This window comes from Microtus ochrogaster, unplaced genomic scaffold (genome assembly GCF_000317375.1).
Source record: "Microtus ochrogaster isolate Prairie Vole_2 unplaced genomic scaffold, MicOch1.0 UNK28, whole genome shotgun sequence".
Classification (NCBI taxonomy): Eukaryota; Metazoa; Chordata; class Mammalia; order Rodentia; family Cricetidae; genus Microtus; species Microtus ochrogaster.
Window position 1 is genome coordinate 883880 of NW_004949126.1, and position 15406 is coordinate 899285.

The window sequence follows — 15406 nt, forward strand, 5'->3', positions numbered from 1 at the left end:
GAAAGTCTGATTTCCTGCTTTGCATCCTAGCAGAGTCTCTGAATTACAGGCCTAAACCAACCATTCAGTTTTTCTGTTTCTCTCTGTTGATCCAGAAGTGTTTATGTAGTTTAGTCCTGTTAGCTATAACATGAGCAGAAGAAGTATAGTGAAGTATTTGTAATGCTAAGGGAAATTAGTAGACAGTGTGTTGGTGGACAATATATATGAACAAGACATTTTCTTCATTTGAATTGTTTTGTTATCAATTTAGATAAATATACTTACAAATCTTATATGAAATATTTTAATACATTTCAATGAAAAATATCTTTTCCATAATTTCTTTTAGCATACTTTCTCTGACTGGGTTTTCTCACTTGTTATAACCATAGTTTCAGATACTTGATTTCACTTTCCAGATTTAATAAGATAGTTGCCTCTATTGCCTGTCTTTAGCAATTGATGCTTAGCAACATGGCTGCTGTATCAAAAATATAAATGACATTTTTCCTTCAGCTTTTGGATGTCTTGACTGGAAGCTTCCAGGAGCTCAGTCATGGCTTTCAAAGTATGGGACTAGCATAAGTATAACATTAACTTTATTTTAACAAATGGACCGCGATGTGCATTACCCATTAGATTGTTTCGTGTTTTCTTCTTTATCATTAAGCTTTTAGGGTACCTTCTTTAGATTCAGGGTCCTAATACTGAAGCGTCTAGGCCACGGTCAGTCGTGTGCAGTGATCTGCTTTGGCAGCTGCTGATGGAGCAGTGCTCTAACCTTCAGGAAGTAAATGTGAGGCACTTCCATGTATCCTTGGAGAGGGTCTTACGAAGCATCTTTACTTTGTTTGAGTAATGCCACTTTGATTTGAAGCAAATAGCCTCTGTGTTGTTTTCTGCTCCATAGATTAGGGAGTTAAAATACTAGTGACATTGTAGTAATTAAAATAAAATAAAAGAAGTTCAATGGTTAGTGTTTCCAACTCCTCACCAGCTATGTCTAGATACGTGTTCCCCAGGCGCAGCTTCAGTAACTTATAATTTGAAGAAGTGCATGCTGCTCTAGGCCTTGAAGCTTCTCTCGAACCTTTAGATGCTAGTAAATACCTCTTTGCAGCCCGGGAAGTGGTACTTCATAAAGTGTGCATCATTCAGGTCAAGATCTTCAAACTCTGATGAGATTTTTTTGCCTTTAATAGTGTGTTGCCTGACATCTATACACAGTAACATGTTGTTTTGATAAATATGTTTCTCTACTTCTGTATTCTTAAGGCTTTTAAAAAATGTTAATTATTTCAAAAAATGCTTCAGACATATTTCAAATGTCCATATGTCTAACAGTATTCAACTGTAGGAATCATGATTAAACTATAATTTTATTTTCAGGGTTAGATGTATGTATACATTGCAAATGAAATATTTATATATTTATATATGATTTTTATAAAGCAAGAACTCTAAATCAGCTCATAGTGCGCAAATATCACTGTCTGCTCAGTTTGGATCACTGCCAGTCACACCTTAGCTAATCAAACTTCCTCTCCACGCTTCCCTTCCTAGCCCAAAGTTGGCTGAAGAGAAAACGGGCTCTTCTTAGAGTTGTACCTCAGATAAGAACAGCTGTTTCAGAAACAATCACAGTGATGACTGTATGTTTAATCATTGGTAGTAATTTGTGGTTTGAGAAAAACCATCGTATCAGTCAGTGATTGTAATGATGCCCATTAGTCACAGGTGTGGCTCTTTTAGAGGCTTTTAGTAACTCACAGATGTGGCTCATTTTCTGTTTCATCCATTTAAATTAATTAATATGGCTTTTAGTACTTAAAACTTAAATAGCAAGGTTTATGTTATTTTTCTAACGTCATTGCTTTATCTCTTTTGAAAAACAGGCAGAAAAATCTGTCCTGGATCTACCCTCCATTTCCCCATATTTCTGTTTTAATTTTAATTTACCTATCTATCTTTTATATTGAGAGTTCCTATTGACACATTCTAGGCACAAGGCGTTTCAGACTCATGTGGTCAATACTCAACCATTTCTCAGCACCTACATTTTTATATACCACAAAGTCCTTGAAAGCCAAGATTCTGCCAGTTTAAGCAGTATGCTTAAATAATGTGGTTTCTTTCTGAATCCCATACTCAAGCCAGAATATGATTTCTCCCACCTTCTGGATGAGATGTGGTGCTCCGGTATGACATTAGAGAGAATTAGTCATGGCACATTGCCACTGTCCACACTGTCACTTCTCCACAGTGTGGACAGTATGTGGCCACTGTTCTTAGGAAGAAGAGATGACAGCTACAGGTGGGATACCCTTTCTTAGTTCTATGCAGTATAGAACCTTCCAGTGAATAACTTCAGTGTGGGTGTATCTTATAGGAAATAGGAAAGCTTATGTTAAAGGAAAAAGTCTTTCTTGAAAGGGTTTTCCCTAATCACTCTTTGCTATGAAAAGATTTTTGGAAACAGAGACAGGTGTAAGTTTGTTTGTACGAAAGTCCAACTTTTCAGAATCATTCCCTGTATCTGCAACACCTCTGAAAAGGCATTGGGAAATATGCTAAATAAGTACATTTTGAGATGACTCATTTTGGTTACTCTTAAAAACATAATACTTTTGAATTATTAAGGTCTCTAAGCAGCATGTGAGAGGGCTGTACACACTTACAGAGGAGAGAAAATATTGCAAAACTTAGTGAATTAACAAGATAAAAACAGTCTAAATTTCTCATTAATACATCTTAAGCATTTGTTTCACTGCAAGTAAAAAAGGGTGACTTTTATTCGCAAACAAAAACCCTCAGATAAATCATTCTTAATTATCCAAGCTTTGTTTTTTATTTTAAAACTATCTGTTCTCATTTACATGCCAAAATCCAGTTCCCACTTCCTCCCTTCTCCTGCTCCCTCCCCCTCCACTCCCCAGCCCACCCCTCCATCCACTCCTCAGAGAGGGTAAGGCTTCCCCTGGGGAGTCAACAAAGTCTAACACATTGCTTTGAGGCAGGACCAAGGCCCTCCCCACTATATCTAGGCTGAGCAAGGTATCCCTCCAGAGACAATGGTCTTTTCCTGCTTTCCTCACCTGCTTTGCTCTGGCCTCCTTTCTGTCGACTTTCTTTCTTCTCCTGATATGTATAACTCAAAATTATCTTTAAAGATACTCTTTTTTTCTTTCTCTCAATAATTAAGTTTTCCATCTTCTCCACTGTGTAATGACATCTTCAGGTAAGTGTGCCATACACAGTCACGCTCCATGAGCTCACTCCTTATGTAGTAGTTTTGAACTTAACTCAGTCTACGGAGAGACTTCTTTAAGGTCATTGCTTTCTTATTTCCCAGTCAATGATTATAGTGTCCTTTTTCCCCATTAATCTCCTGGATCTGTCTAGAAGGAAACTTACTGTGCTTTTGTCACTCACTGTCGTATTGCCATGAAAACCTCTCAAGTGTGGGTCTCTGTCTCCTTTCATCGCCTGATGAAGGTTAATATTCATTATTGGATGCTCAACTTACTAAACCTGGATGGAGGTGGGCGGTCCTTGGACTTCCCACAGGTCAGGGAACCCTGATTGCTCTTCAAGCAGATGAGGAAGAGGGACTTGATCGGGGGAGGGGGACGGTGGCGGGGAGGAGGCAGAAATCCTTAATAAATAAATAAATTAAAAAAAAACATAGTAAAAAAAAAAGAAAAAATTTCTAGGAAAAAAAAAAGAAAACCTCTCAAGACTTATTGTTTAGTGAACAGACTCATGTTTTGTAGGCTCGCAGGCCAGAAGAAGGCACCAGATCTCATTATAGTTGGTTGTGAGCCACCATGTGGTTGTGGGAGTTGAATTCAGGACCTCTGGAAGAGCAACCAGTGCTCTTAATGCAGCTGAGTCATCTCTCCAGCTCCCCACCCCCAGGCTCAGGAAGTTTAAGTCATTATTTCCACATCATTGGGTGGCAAAGCTGTGGTCAGAGCTGAGATTTAATGCCATGTCTGAAAACTATGCTCCTGTAACTCCACTGAGTAATTGCTTCTTTTGTCATTCAGGAATTTGCTTTGATTTTTCATTTGTTTTTGTTTTGTCTTGTATTTTTGATTGATGTTTTGTGTATTAATGTGTGTGTGAGGTTTTTAACTTTTTAAAACTGGGTCTTAGCCAGCCTAGACTTCACTGCATAACCTCGGTTAGCGTCGACTCTCCTGCCTCAGCACTCTTGCTACAGGGATGATAGCATTGACGACCACACCAGCCTAGCACTGCTCTTTATGGATCCTTTTTTTTTTAAAAAAAAAAAATCTCAGTCTCTGGGCTTGAGAGATGGCTCAGGCTAAGAGCACTGGCTGCTCTTCTAGAGGTTCTGAGTTCAGTTCCCAGTGACCACATGGTGGCTCACAACCATCTGTAATGAGATCTGGCGCCCTCTTCTGGCCTGCAGGCATACATGCAGACATGTATGTATACATAATAAATATGTATACTCTGTATATATAATAAATAAACCTTTGAAAATAATCTCAGTCTCTTAGATTCTGAGATATTCTTCTGTTATCTTCCCTACCTCTCATATTTCTTGTTCTAGTTCTTTAATCTTTATCCACTCATTTTGTTTTTAACTCCTACTGGGGGCAACCATGCATATATAGGTCTTATTTTTAATGTAATGTTTTTTTGTGATCCTTGTCTACCCTCTTTCTCTCCCAATTTTCCTCTCTCATCTTGGAATCAAGCCCAGGGTCCTGCATACAGTGAACTTCAATGAACAAGTACTATAGCACTGAGTTCTCCCCAGGCCTTAAGACCCCCATTTGTTTGTTTTGAGGCAGGGTCTCACATACCCCATATTGGCCTTTGAGCTCCTTATCCTCTGGTCTCCCCTTCCTGAATTCCAGAATTGCAAACATGCACTGCTATTCCTAATGTTGCTTGTTTGTTTGTTTTTATGTCTTGATGGGGATAAAGCCTTGTGTGTAGCCAACCACTCTTGAGACCAGTGGAGCACATCTCAGCCTAGCTCTTGTTTTGCTGGGGTTTTTTTATAGTCATTTCTCTCTTTATCAGGCCAGAAACATTGGTTATCTTTCACTTTTTATTACCTTGTGGACTGATGTCCAACATATTTATCAAGTAAGCTCCTCTCTTAACTTCATTCCTGTAACATATAGAGTTTTAAAATATGGTTTTAGAATCTACTACTTCCTACTTCTACTGTTTTTCTACATGCTCAAACTTGGATATCTGTGATAGCCAACTACTGCAGACTATTGGAATTTATATTGCATTAATTGTTTTTATGTTATAGTCATCTCCACAGGGTGCACATTTCAAGATTCCCTGAAACTTCCTATGTGTACAGTCATGAAGCTATCTACATATACCTTGTTTTTCTATGTACATGTAACTATTATAACCATAACTCATCAATGAGGAATAGTTAGATACAATATTAATAGAAAACTCACAAAATATATTGTTATAAAAAGCATGTGACTGTGTTCTCTAATATGACTTATGGTACTTGCATGTTTTCTTTAAAAGCAATACCCTTCTGGGTTCCCTTTGCTAGCATTGCTAACATTGTGTGGTTTTATGCTTTGGGGGCACTTTTAAGTAAAACACAGATCAGTTAAACACAAGTACAGTAACACAAGGACAATTGATCTCATAGCCAGCATGGAACTTGTATCAGATACAAGACGGATGCATTCAGATTGGACTGAGAAGCTTGTGACCTCACACTCTTAAGTATGTTGATTAATTTAAAACAAGAAGTTCTAGGAAATATTTCTGGAATTCCACATTTTGTATTTTTTTTAATCAAGGTTGACTAAATAACAGGCCAGAAAGCCAAACCATGATAGGAAAGGATTGTTACATTGCCAAATTCACATTGTAGACTATTGCTCCTCTTTGTTATATAACCTTCAGAGGTATTCACTTATATGTGGATAGAATATACAAATCTTACCATAAAATTAAATAATGTTATAAATCCAGTTTGAAACTTGCTCTCAAATATCTAATACTTCCCTCTTTCCTAAAAACAGCCTAACTTGGTATATTGTGTTTCTTTGGCTCTCTTGATACAATATAAACTAAGATGGCCTTCTTCAGTGTTTCTCCCCATCAGAGCTATTGAGACCTTTCCACTCCTTCAAGTCTTATCCAAGCGTCCTAGCTCCTAGTAATTATTTCTGGCATTGAACTGTTAAAATGCTTATTTTACATGTTCTATTAAGCTTTATTCAACCATCTTGTATCACTAATTTGTCTTGTGGGTGTATTGTTATTTACCTATGTGTCTCTTCTCTGGGTAAAACCTGCTACTGAATACCATACCTATGTAAACTTTTAAGATTGATGTATATAGAAAAATATGTAAATATGCACATGGATCTGTTTTATAAACTAGTCTTTGGGTATTCATTATATTCAACTATGAAGTTTAAGTGGCTATTTCCTTAAATGTCCCTAATTCTTTTGGGCTGATTACATAGCTCAGTTAGTGAGTCAAGGTGCCTGTGCCCAATTAATGGCCTTCTAGAGCCTCTGTTAGGGGTGAATTCTTGTGAGAACTTTTTTATGAACCAAATGTTAATAGGTTTTTCAGCCAGGCAGTGGTGGTGTGCACCTTTAATCTCAGCATCTAGGAGGCAGAGGCAGGTAGATCTCTGGAATCAAGGCCAGCCTCGTCTACAAAGGGGGAGTTGCAGGAAAGAAATAGGTTTTTAGTATAAACATTATGAGTTTATCATTTTCTGAAGAAATATTAGGCATGATGTCTGTTTTTCTATACAGATTTATTTACCCCCGTGGTAACTTTTCTTCAGAAATACTTTAGGGAACATCTGCTTTGGCTAATATTTGAGTTTATCTTTATGCCTTGGGGCAGCTTACTACAAGATTGAACACCATGTGGTCAATTGCATTCACCTAACAAATACATTTTAGATTTCTCCACAAGTGACAACTAGCAACTGCACTCTGATCACAACAACTTAAATAATGCTAAAACTGGAACAGAATAGAGTATATTAGGAATTAAAATTTTAATAAGCAATGAGATTAAATAAATAAATGTGAAGTTAAAGTAGTAAGTTTGAAACCTAAGTCTGTTTTGGAAAAGCAAAAAGGAAGAAGAATCAAGCAGATGACAGACTGACTGAGCAGCTGAGCTGTAGTTGCAAGCCTGTTTCTTACATGCTTCTAATGTGAACTGATCCCCGTGCTTGCTGCCTATACCTCCTGTGCTTACCTGGACTGACCTGCCTGCTCCAGGGAAAGCTCAACCTCGAAACTGGCACCTGCTTCCTTTCCTCTTCAAAACAATAAAGTTGGCTTATTTCAGATCATTTTTCCACGTTTCAGGATTGTCTTTAAAACTACTATCTATGCTTACTTTTTTCATTTAATTATTTTAGAGAACTTAAGTTAGATTAAAATGTAAGTTTTCAAAACACATTCCATGAAAAAGAAATGACCAACAGTGTATTGTTATTATTAAATATATTTTATGATACTTAATGAGCCAAATATCAAGTATAACTAAATAGTATTAAATGATGTTGAAATGTCACCACACTCTATCTAGAAAAAGTATAAATTTATTTTTGGGTAATTTTAACAGGGAGACTAGAATTAATTTTTTATCTTTTAAATGGTAATTTTGATATGAATAAAGTATTGTAATGTATAATAAACATTCTTTTTTCTTTAAATCACTTCAGTTAAAATAAAACACTGCAATAATTCTAATGTAGCTGTATCAGTTTTACATAGAGCCATTTGGCAAACAAACATGACTCCCTTTGTCTAGTTAGCTCAAGTAAACATACAGTCAACTCTCAATCATCCAGACTAATGGAGGAAAGGATGGAACAAGCATTAAAATTTGTCTAGTCCCCGCCCCCTCAAACACTGCCAAGAAAGCCTGCCTCTGAAAAAAGGCTTTCTATCTTGATCACAGTACATCATGTAGCCTTTGTTTCCAAGGAGCCAGTGGAATACAGCCGAAACTGACAGGAAAGCCTCATGCTGTCACTGTCTGCTCTTTTCTGTGTGCATTTTCAAGTCGCTGCCTTAGCATTGCTTTATAGGACTACATTTCACATGAAAAGTTGATAATGTTGCTCTTAAGATTCTGTTGGCTCATAAAATCAGCTTTGTATAAAAACCCTTATCTTCAAATTGCAATTTTGTAGATAATTATAACATTTCAAAAGCATTACCTCATGGTACCAAATTGCTTTTTAAAATTCTTAATGCAAAATTTTAATGAGAACATTTTTATCTTTGAGAGTCTTTCATAAAAATTCTTCCAACTCTTAAAATTCTAATGTGTGCAATATTTCTAACTGAAGAAATGCTGAAGGAATTTATGTGTGAAAACAGTATGTTGCATGTACATTATATGTCATTTTCTCTGCCAATTAGCTGCACACATTGTACTAGTATCCAGACACATGGGTTCATGGGAATGCATGTATCTGGAGAACTACAAGTTGAAATAAACACACCTGCCTTTTATTTCAATAACTGCACATTCAAATGAATCTGGCATTTATTTGAATGTGACTTTCCTATATGTGTGAGAACATTGCTTTCAGCGTTTAGTTTTTTGCTGTTGTGTTTCTGTTGTTGATTTTAAGTGGAAAGTAGACACAAGTGTGAGGGTAGAGCTTCTCTGGACAACTCTGCATGCAGAGAAAAGGAAATTCAAAGAGAAACATGGCAAGTACAACTGGAAGCTTTGTCTTACATGCTTTCTCTCAGTGGTACTTTAACTAGATGCTTATAAAATGTAGTAGTGCTCAAAGCCAAAGTAGTAAAACCCATGAGTTGACCTGGAGTTTGGCCTTTTTCCCTTTAACTTACATAATGTAATTACCTTTATTTCCAGAAAGAAGTTGTTAGTGTACCTTCCATTTGGAGAATCTAATTGTTTTTTCTCCAAAAGCTATTTTCTTAAAATGTATACCACAGTACATACCTGAGCTTTAAAAAATTATGCTTTCTATTAGGAAAGGGAAGTGTCTGATGCAAAGCTCATTTTATAGCCTATATCATGGCATGTCCACATCCCTCCTAAATTAGTCCATATTTCTATATACTTATTACCTGTCATGAGCCAGAAAATAGGATCTCTTCATGAATCTCAACTTTGAATTTCCTAGTTTTCATTGCATGTGAATTATCAACTCTACATACTAGTTGTAGCTTAGGCTCCAGTTTGTGTTTTGCATGTTAAAGCTATCAACGTTATAGTAATGCTGGAAAGAACCCATAGCTATGGTTCTGCAATTGCCTAATTACTAAAATTTATAAATCAAGGCTGACTTTGCTTATGTAGACTTGTCTTTCTGCCTTAGGGAGTGAGCTACTTTATGTCCAAGGGTATCCTAGATGATTCGCCAAAGGAAATAGCAAAATTTATCTTCTGTACAAGAACACTAAATTGGAAAAAACTGAGAATCTACCTTGATGAAAGGTAAAGCAAAAATTAAATTTTTATCAAAAATGAGTTAAGTAATGTTTTAACTTTTACTTTAAACGCTATAGTACATAGAACAATCTAGTTGTAAAACTGAGTAAAAGCATAAAAAAGTGTATTCTGTTTTACAATTGATTAGACTTTTGTTTCGAATGCTAATGAAACCTTGTCATTATGAAAGTAACAGATGCCACGTGTGGTCTGACATAAGCTTATAAACATCTGTAATAACAGCATCAGAAGCTGAGGCAGAGGATCTCAGAGCTGCGGCCAGCCACAGCCATAGAGTGAGGCACTGTCTCAGAAACATAAATAGATACAAAATGATAGCCCAGCATCCCTGGGACGCAATCTAAGATCAAGTATCATCTTTGTGGAAGTTGCAGCCCTAACTTAATAGTTAGCCATGAACTAAGTGTTTAGGTGACCAGAAGTTCTAAATCCTGAAACTGTTCATTTAAAAATCTGTTGTAAAGACAAACTGTAAACTGCAGAACCTAGGGACTCTAAGGGTTGCGGATAGTTGCATAATATTGCATAGACATTATGCACATGTCTACAAAGTCTGAAAAGGTGAAGCTGGAGAGATGCCTCACAGTTAAGAGCACTTGATGCTCCTGCAGAGGATCCAGGTATGGTTCCCAGCATGCTCATGGTGGCTCACAACCGTCTATAGCTCCAGTTCCAGATCGTTCCTTCTCTTCTGGCCTCAGTGGTGCACAGACAAGCATGCAGATGAAACATCCATGCATATATATAAAAAAAAGTCTAAAAAGGTGACATTAAGTATGTCAACCACACAGGTAGAGATAATGGATCATATTGCATTCTCATCTGGTAATTATTCACTTGTGCCCTTATATTTTAGCTAATTGGAGACATGAAAATATTAAGAGAGCATCTACATCAGCTTTCTTGTCATTGAATGAAGTCTCCTATGAAAGGTGTTGTCCTTGCTACTGTGTCGTTAAATGCTCGAGACCTAGAGATTGGTGCTTCTTCTGTAGATCTTTCTGGACATATTTAGCTTTGCTGACCTTGTGCTCTCTTGTTGCATTTGCTTTAACTCTGCCATTTGTGTTGTGTAAGTAGACACAGGCCAACTATAAACAAAGCAGTATGGCCCTATTCCATTAACTCTATTTACAAATATAAGCAGTGGGCCAGAGTTTGCCTACTTGCTGTATTTGCCTACTCTTGTCATAAGCAATTGGTCAGAATGAAGGCTATGGTCATATAATCAAGTTTGAGCTCAGCAACAATTAGAGAATATTGTCACAAAGAGTATTTAATTCTATAGGTTAAAATATATAACATATACATATGTTTATACATGATACAATAATTACATAATTATAAACACTTAAATATATATCCTAGAATTATTATAATCATGTGTTGGGATGGTGAGCAGCCGCTGAAAAGAATGAAGCGAATCTATTTGTAAAGACAAAACCATGTACAATGAACACTATGAGGAAGGAGGAGCAGATTGTAAAGCAGTGTGTATATACTCTATGTGGGTGTTCTTGGAAGTCTACATAAACAGCTCTTACCTCTGAAAATGTGTCTTGGTTCAGCACAGGAAGATTCCTTCTAATTTAAAGGGCATGAATTCTACTTCTGGTTGGCTTAGATCAGAAGACACTGACTGGTAAAGAAGCAGTGTTTCTTTGTTTCTCTGTGGGAAGGGGGTTAGTCTCTGTGTAGCCTAGACTGGCCTTGAACTCATGATCCTCCTGACTCAGCTTCATGGGTGCCACTATACAAGCTGAGCAGCACTTTCTATACTTCAAATTTTTTATAAGTAGAATTATCTTATAAGTATATTATTTTATAAGTAAAATTCCATATTTCACTTTATCTTGTTTTAGGCTATTTGTGAAGGGGTTCAAAATATCTTAACTTTGTAAATGATCGTATTTAAAGGTTTTAAAGGGTACGGATATTATATACTTTATAGGACTAACTGATACAGTAATCAATGATGATTCATACTTTATACAAAAATGACAAATTATAACTTTCCATTTTTTTAGAAGTATTAACTACAGCTGCACCTTTTTTTTCTCCTTCTTTAGGAGAGATGTCTTGGATGACCTTGTAACCTTGCATAATTTTAGGAATCAATTCTTGCCAAATGCATTGAGAGAATTTTTTCGTCATATTCATGCTCCTGAGGAACGTGGGGAGTACCTTGAAACTCTTATAACAAAGTTCTCACATAGGTTCTGTGCTTGTAATCCTGACCTAATGCGAGAACTTGGCCTTAGTCCTGGTAAGGATAAGTGTGTGTGTGTGTGTGTGTGTGTGTGTGTGTGTATGAGTTTTGCATTATTTTTCCAATTCCTACCATCTGTGGGAAAAATAATCATGAGGTATTTTTTCCACTGTGGGGAAAAATACTTCCACAAACTGTAAATGTTTGTATAAGTGTTGCCACAGGGATGGCATGGGTGCAGACTCAGAAGGATATGCACAGCATTAGGAAGAAGTTAGACTAATAACTATGTCAATTTTTTTAAAGTTATTTGTTATTTTTACCAGCTGATGTAAAGTTTTTTGAACCTTTTAATAAGCTGTACATAGATAACAATATTTTCCACTAAAATTTGTTTTAATACAATTAATTTTCACTATGTATATACATATTTGCACATGCTAGCTCTCAAGTGTCATATGTGTACTTTCATTTTATAGACTTATTTGTATCTTTGGGTTTAAGATTAGGCTTATTAAGCAGTGATTGCAGAACAAAACTTACCTGTCATATGAAATTTGCTGAGTATGTTTTATGAGATATAACATTTAACATAGCTTTCTTAAGATTTCAGGATTCTGAAATAGTATAATACTATAAATATCGTAAGTGTTGCTACTGTTGTGATCTTAAGCATTAAGCACCCTGTGATCATATGAAAAAAGAAAATTCCTTTGTTACGTGCTCAAGCACGGCAATGTTTTCCCTAAAGATTTATTTTTGAAGGTCATGTACAGATTCCACCCACATTCAGAGTACACCTCTCAAATGTGAATAGTAATTTAACAACCTTAAAAATGTTTTGCAATCTCTTTTTAGTGCCAAGGTAATACATTTCATGCCATTAAAAATACTCTCAAATTAAATTAAGTTTTGTAAAAAGCATTCTTTGTAAATAAATATCTTGATTTTTTTTAATGGGGAAGATGATAAGCTGGTGGTAGAATTTATTTTAATTATAGTTGGATGTAAATGTCCCATTTGAAAATGAAAGTAGAGCAAATTCTGAAATGTTACGTCTGGAATGTATTTTCACAACAAACTCCTAAAAATCTTGAAGTTCCTTTGAACTGGAGAGACTGCTGGTTTCCTTGGTAATCAGACTGGCTGAGTTTACCTCGGTTTGCCTGGTCATAGGCAGTTTCCCAGAGCTTTGAAGACTAACCTGGAAGAAAAGCCTGACTCATTTTGTGATAGGAACTTTTGTCTCCTTAGCACCAGTGATATTTTGAGCAGACCAATAACGGTGTGTTTCCTTTTCCTTCAGATGCTGTCTACGTACTGTGCTACTCTTTGATTCTGCTGTCCATTGACCTCACTAGTCCCCATGTGAAGAATAAAATGTCAAAAAGAGAATTTATTCGAAATACCCGCCGTGCTGCTCAGAACATTAGTGAAGATTTTGTAGGACACCTTTATGACAACATCTACCTTATTGGCCATGTGGCTGCATAAAAGCACAATTGTTGGTACTTCAACTTTTACTCCAGACTAAGTCTATCCAGGAAAGGACTTAGCAGCAATGGGGGCTGCATCAATGCTGGTCTCTCAGCCTCTGTATGCGGTCAACCTGGAGTGCACAGCCTCTTTTTGTTTCACTGTTTTCTAGTTTAGAAATTTCAAAACTAACTAATATTGGTGAATATTTCTCAATTTTGCTCATCATGTTTGCACAAAACAGCCATTGTATAACACAGCTGTAGAGATTGTTAAACTGACATATGCTCTCTAAGGTGGAGTGTTTGTGCATTAGATTTCTCTGAAAACTATCTATTTCCATCCTTTAAAATACCATGTAATGTATGCATATTTAACTAAAGAGATTTATAATCGTAATTATTTTATTGTAAAGATTTTAACTAAAACTTTTCCTTTTCTCTTGAACTGAGTTCGGGAATTTTTTTGTCGAAGTCAAATCTGACCTGGAAACCAATACCAGCTTCCCATTTCTTGGAACTTTGAAAAGAGCGTTGATTTGTTACTCTATTAATATACTATGCAAAACTGGCCTTATTTGTATACCATTTATCATTTGATTCATTTTTAAAACTTAGTTAATAAAGTTTCAATACATCCTCTAAATATTTAGAATATAAAAAAAGTCAGAATTTAAAAGTCACACTTCCCTAGAACTTGGGGAAGTCTTTACTTCCTTGTTTCTGAAGTACTTGGTCTTAACTATTTTCCTAATCTCAATCTATCTTCAGAGTTAATTAATAAAAGGATATTACGCCGTGAATCTCACTATATACTCGTTACTCTTCAGGCGTGTGTCAAGGGCTCCCATGTGATGTGTTCTGTGCTAGGTTATAGTAGTGATGCCTAGACTGAGCTCATGCTGGTGGAATAAGAGGGAAGCTGTGGGTTTTTCCCTCAAGTTAGTTGTTATTTTTTGGTGAATGATGCATTGACCTCTCCCTCTGTCTACCTCCTCCGCTTTTAGATGTCTCTCTTACCTGCTGATATCTCTCTCCCTCTCTACCTACCCCTTTTCTCAATTTGACTGTCTTTTTGTAAGCCTTCATTTCCCTATTGTTTTCTTTTTGATTTTCATACTCTGCCTTCTTTTTTTCAATATAGTTTTATTATGGACAAAGTCAAACAGAAAGTCGAAACATTTTTTAGAGAAAGCCTGCACACTTCCCCCATTGTAATTCTGCAATTACAGTTTCACTATTTGCTTCATCATGTATTCATCCATCCCTCCATCTGCCAGCTTACCTTAATATCTTAAACATACCAAGATTAGCTTCAAAAATATATATTCTTTGTTGCTAAATTTCTACATCATTGACTAGAGGTCTACATTTTTAGCCATTTTTCATTTTGAGGTAAAATTTACATTCAAGGAAATGTAAAAGTATTATGTGACTCTTTCCAAATGCTGACCCTCTGCAAATTAAATTATGTCAGTTATATGAAGTTACTGTAATTAACTATAATTAATATTATACCATTTTGTGCGGCATATTCTCTACCCACAATCTTTGAGTTGTTATATATTATAAAATCCAAAGTCTTTTATTTTTTTAACAAGCATCTTTACTTTAAATGAAGTAAGAAAAAAATAATCTTTTGTATTTACTAATAATAGAATTTTAAATACTCTTTGTGTGTGTGAAGATTCAAACCCTTTTTACAGTATTTTTCTTCTCAAAATGAGAACATCTATTGTAATTGTCGTCTTCTAGTTATCATAGTTTCATTTGATTTGTTGTTGTTTTATTTCATTGAACATAGATTCTTCTCTCATACAATACATCCTAATCACTGTTTCCCCTCCCTCCATTCCTCTCAGCTTTTCCCCTCCTTCCCTCTCCCCTAAACCCACTCCTGACTCTGTTTCCTCTTCAGAAAAGATCAGGCCTCCAAAAGACAATGGCCGAATAGGACAAAACAAGATGTAGTAAGTCAAGACAAAAGCCCTTGTACTGGGGCTGAGAAGGGTAACCCAAGAGAAGGAAGAGTCTCAAGAACAGGCAAAATAATCAGAGAGGGAACCCATGTTCTACACTCCCTGGTTGTCTAGGAACTGGAGACTGGATAGCCCAGAGGCATAGGGTAGACCCAAACACAACTGGTTTAAAAAAATCAATGAAATGATCCTAATGGTATTCTGCTATACTCCTAGATCAGTGCCTTGTCCAGTCATCATCAGAGAGGCTTCCTCTGGC

General features: G+C 36.1%; 1 protein-coding gene across 2 annotated transcripts in view; it reads left to right on the forward strand.

The window, feature by feature from the left end:
* The window catches only part of Fbxo8 (F-box protein 8), a 43348-nt gene extending 29382 nt beyond the window's left edge, over window positions 1–13966 (forward strand). For both annotated transcript variants that reach the window (XM_005368084.2, XM_026789760.1), the window contains exons 4-6: window positions 9351–9469; window positions 11554–11750; window positions 13000–13966. In XM_005368084.2, coding sequence (XP_005368141.1) covers window positions 9351–9469; window positions 11554–11750; window positions 13000–13187 — 504 coding nt within the window. In that variant the 3' untranslated portion in view covers window positions 13188–13966. The remainder of the gene's footprint in view (window positions 1–9350; window positions 9470–11553; window positions 11751–12999) is intronic.
* Window positions 13967–15406: the final 1440 nt, after the last annotated feature.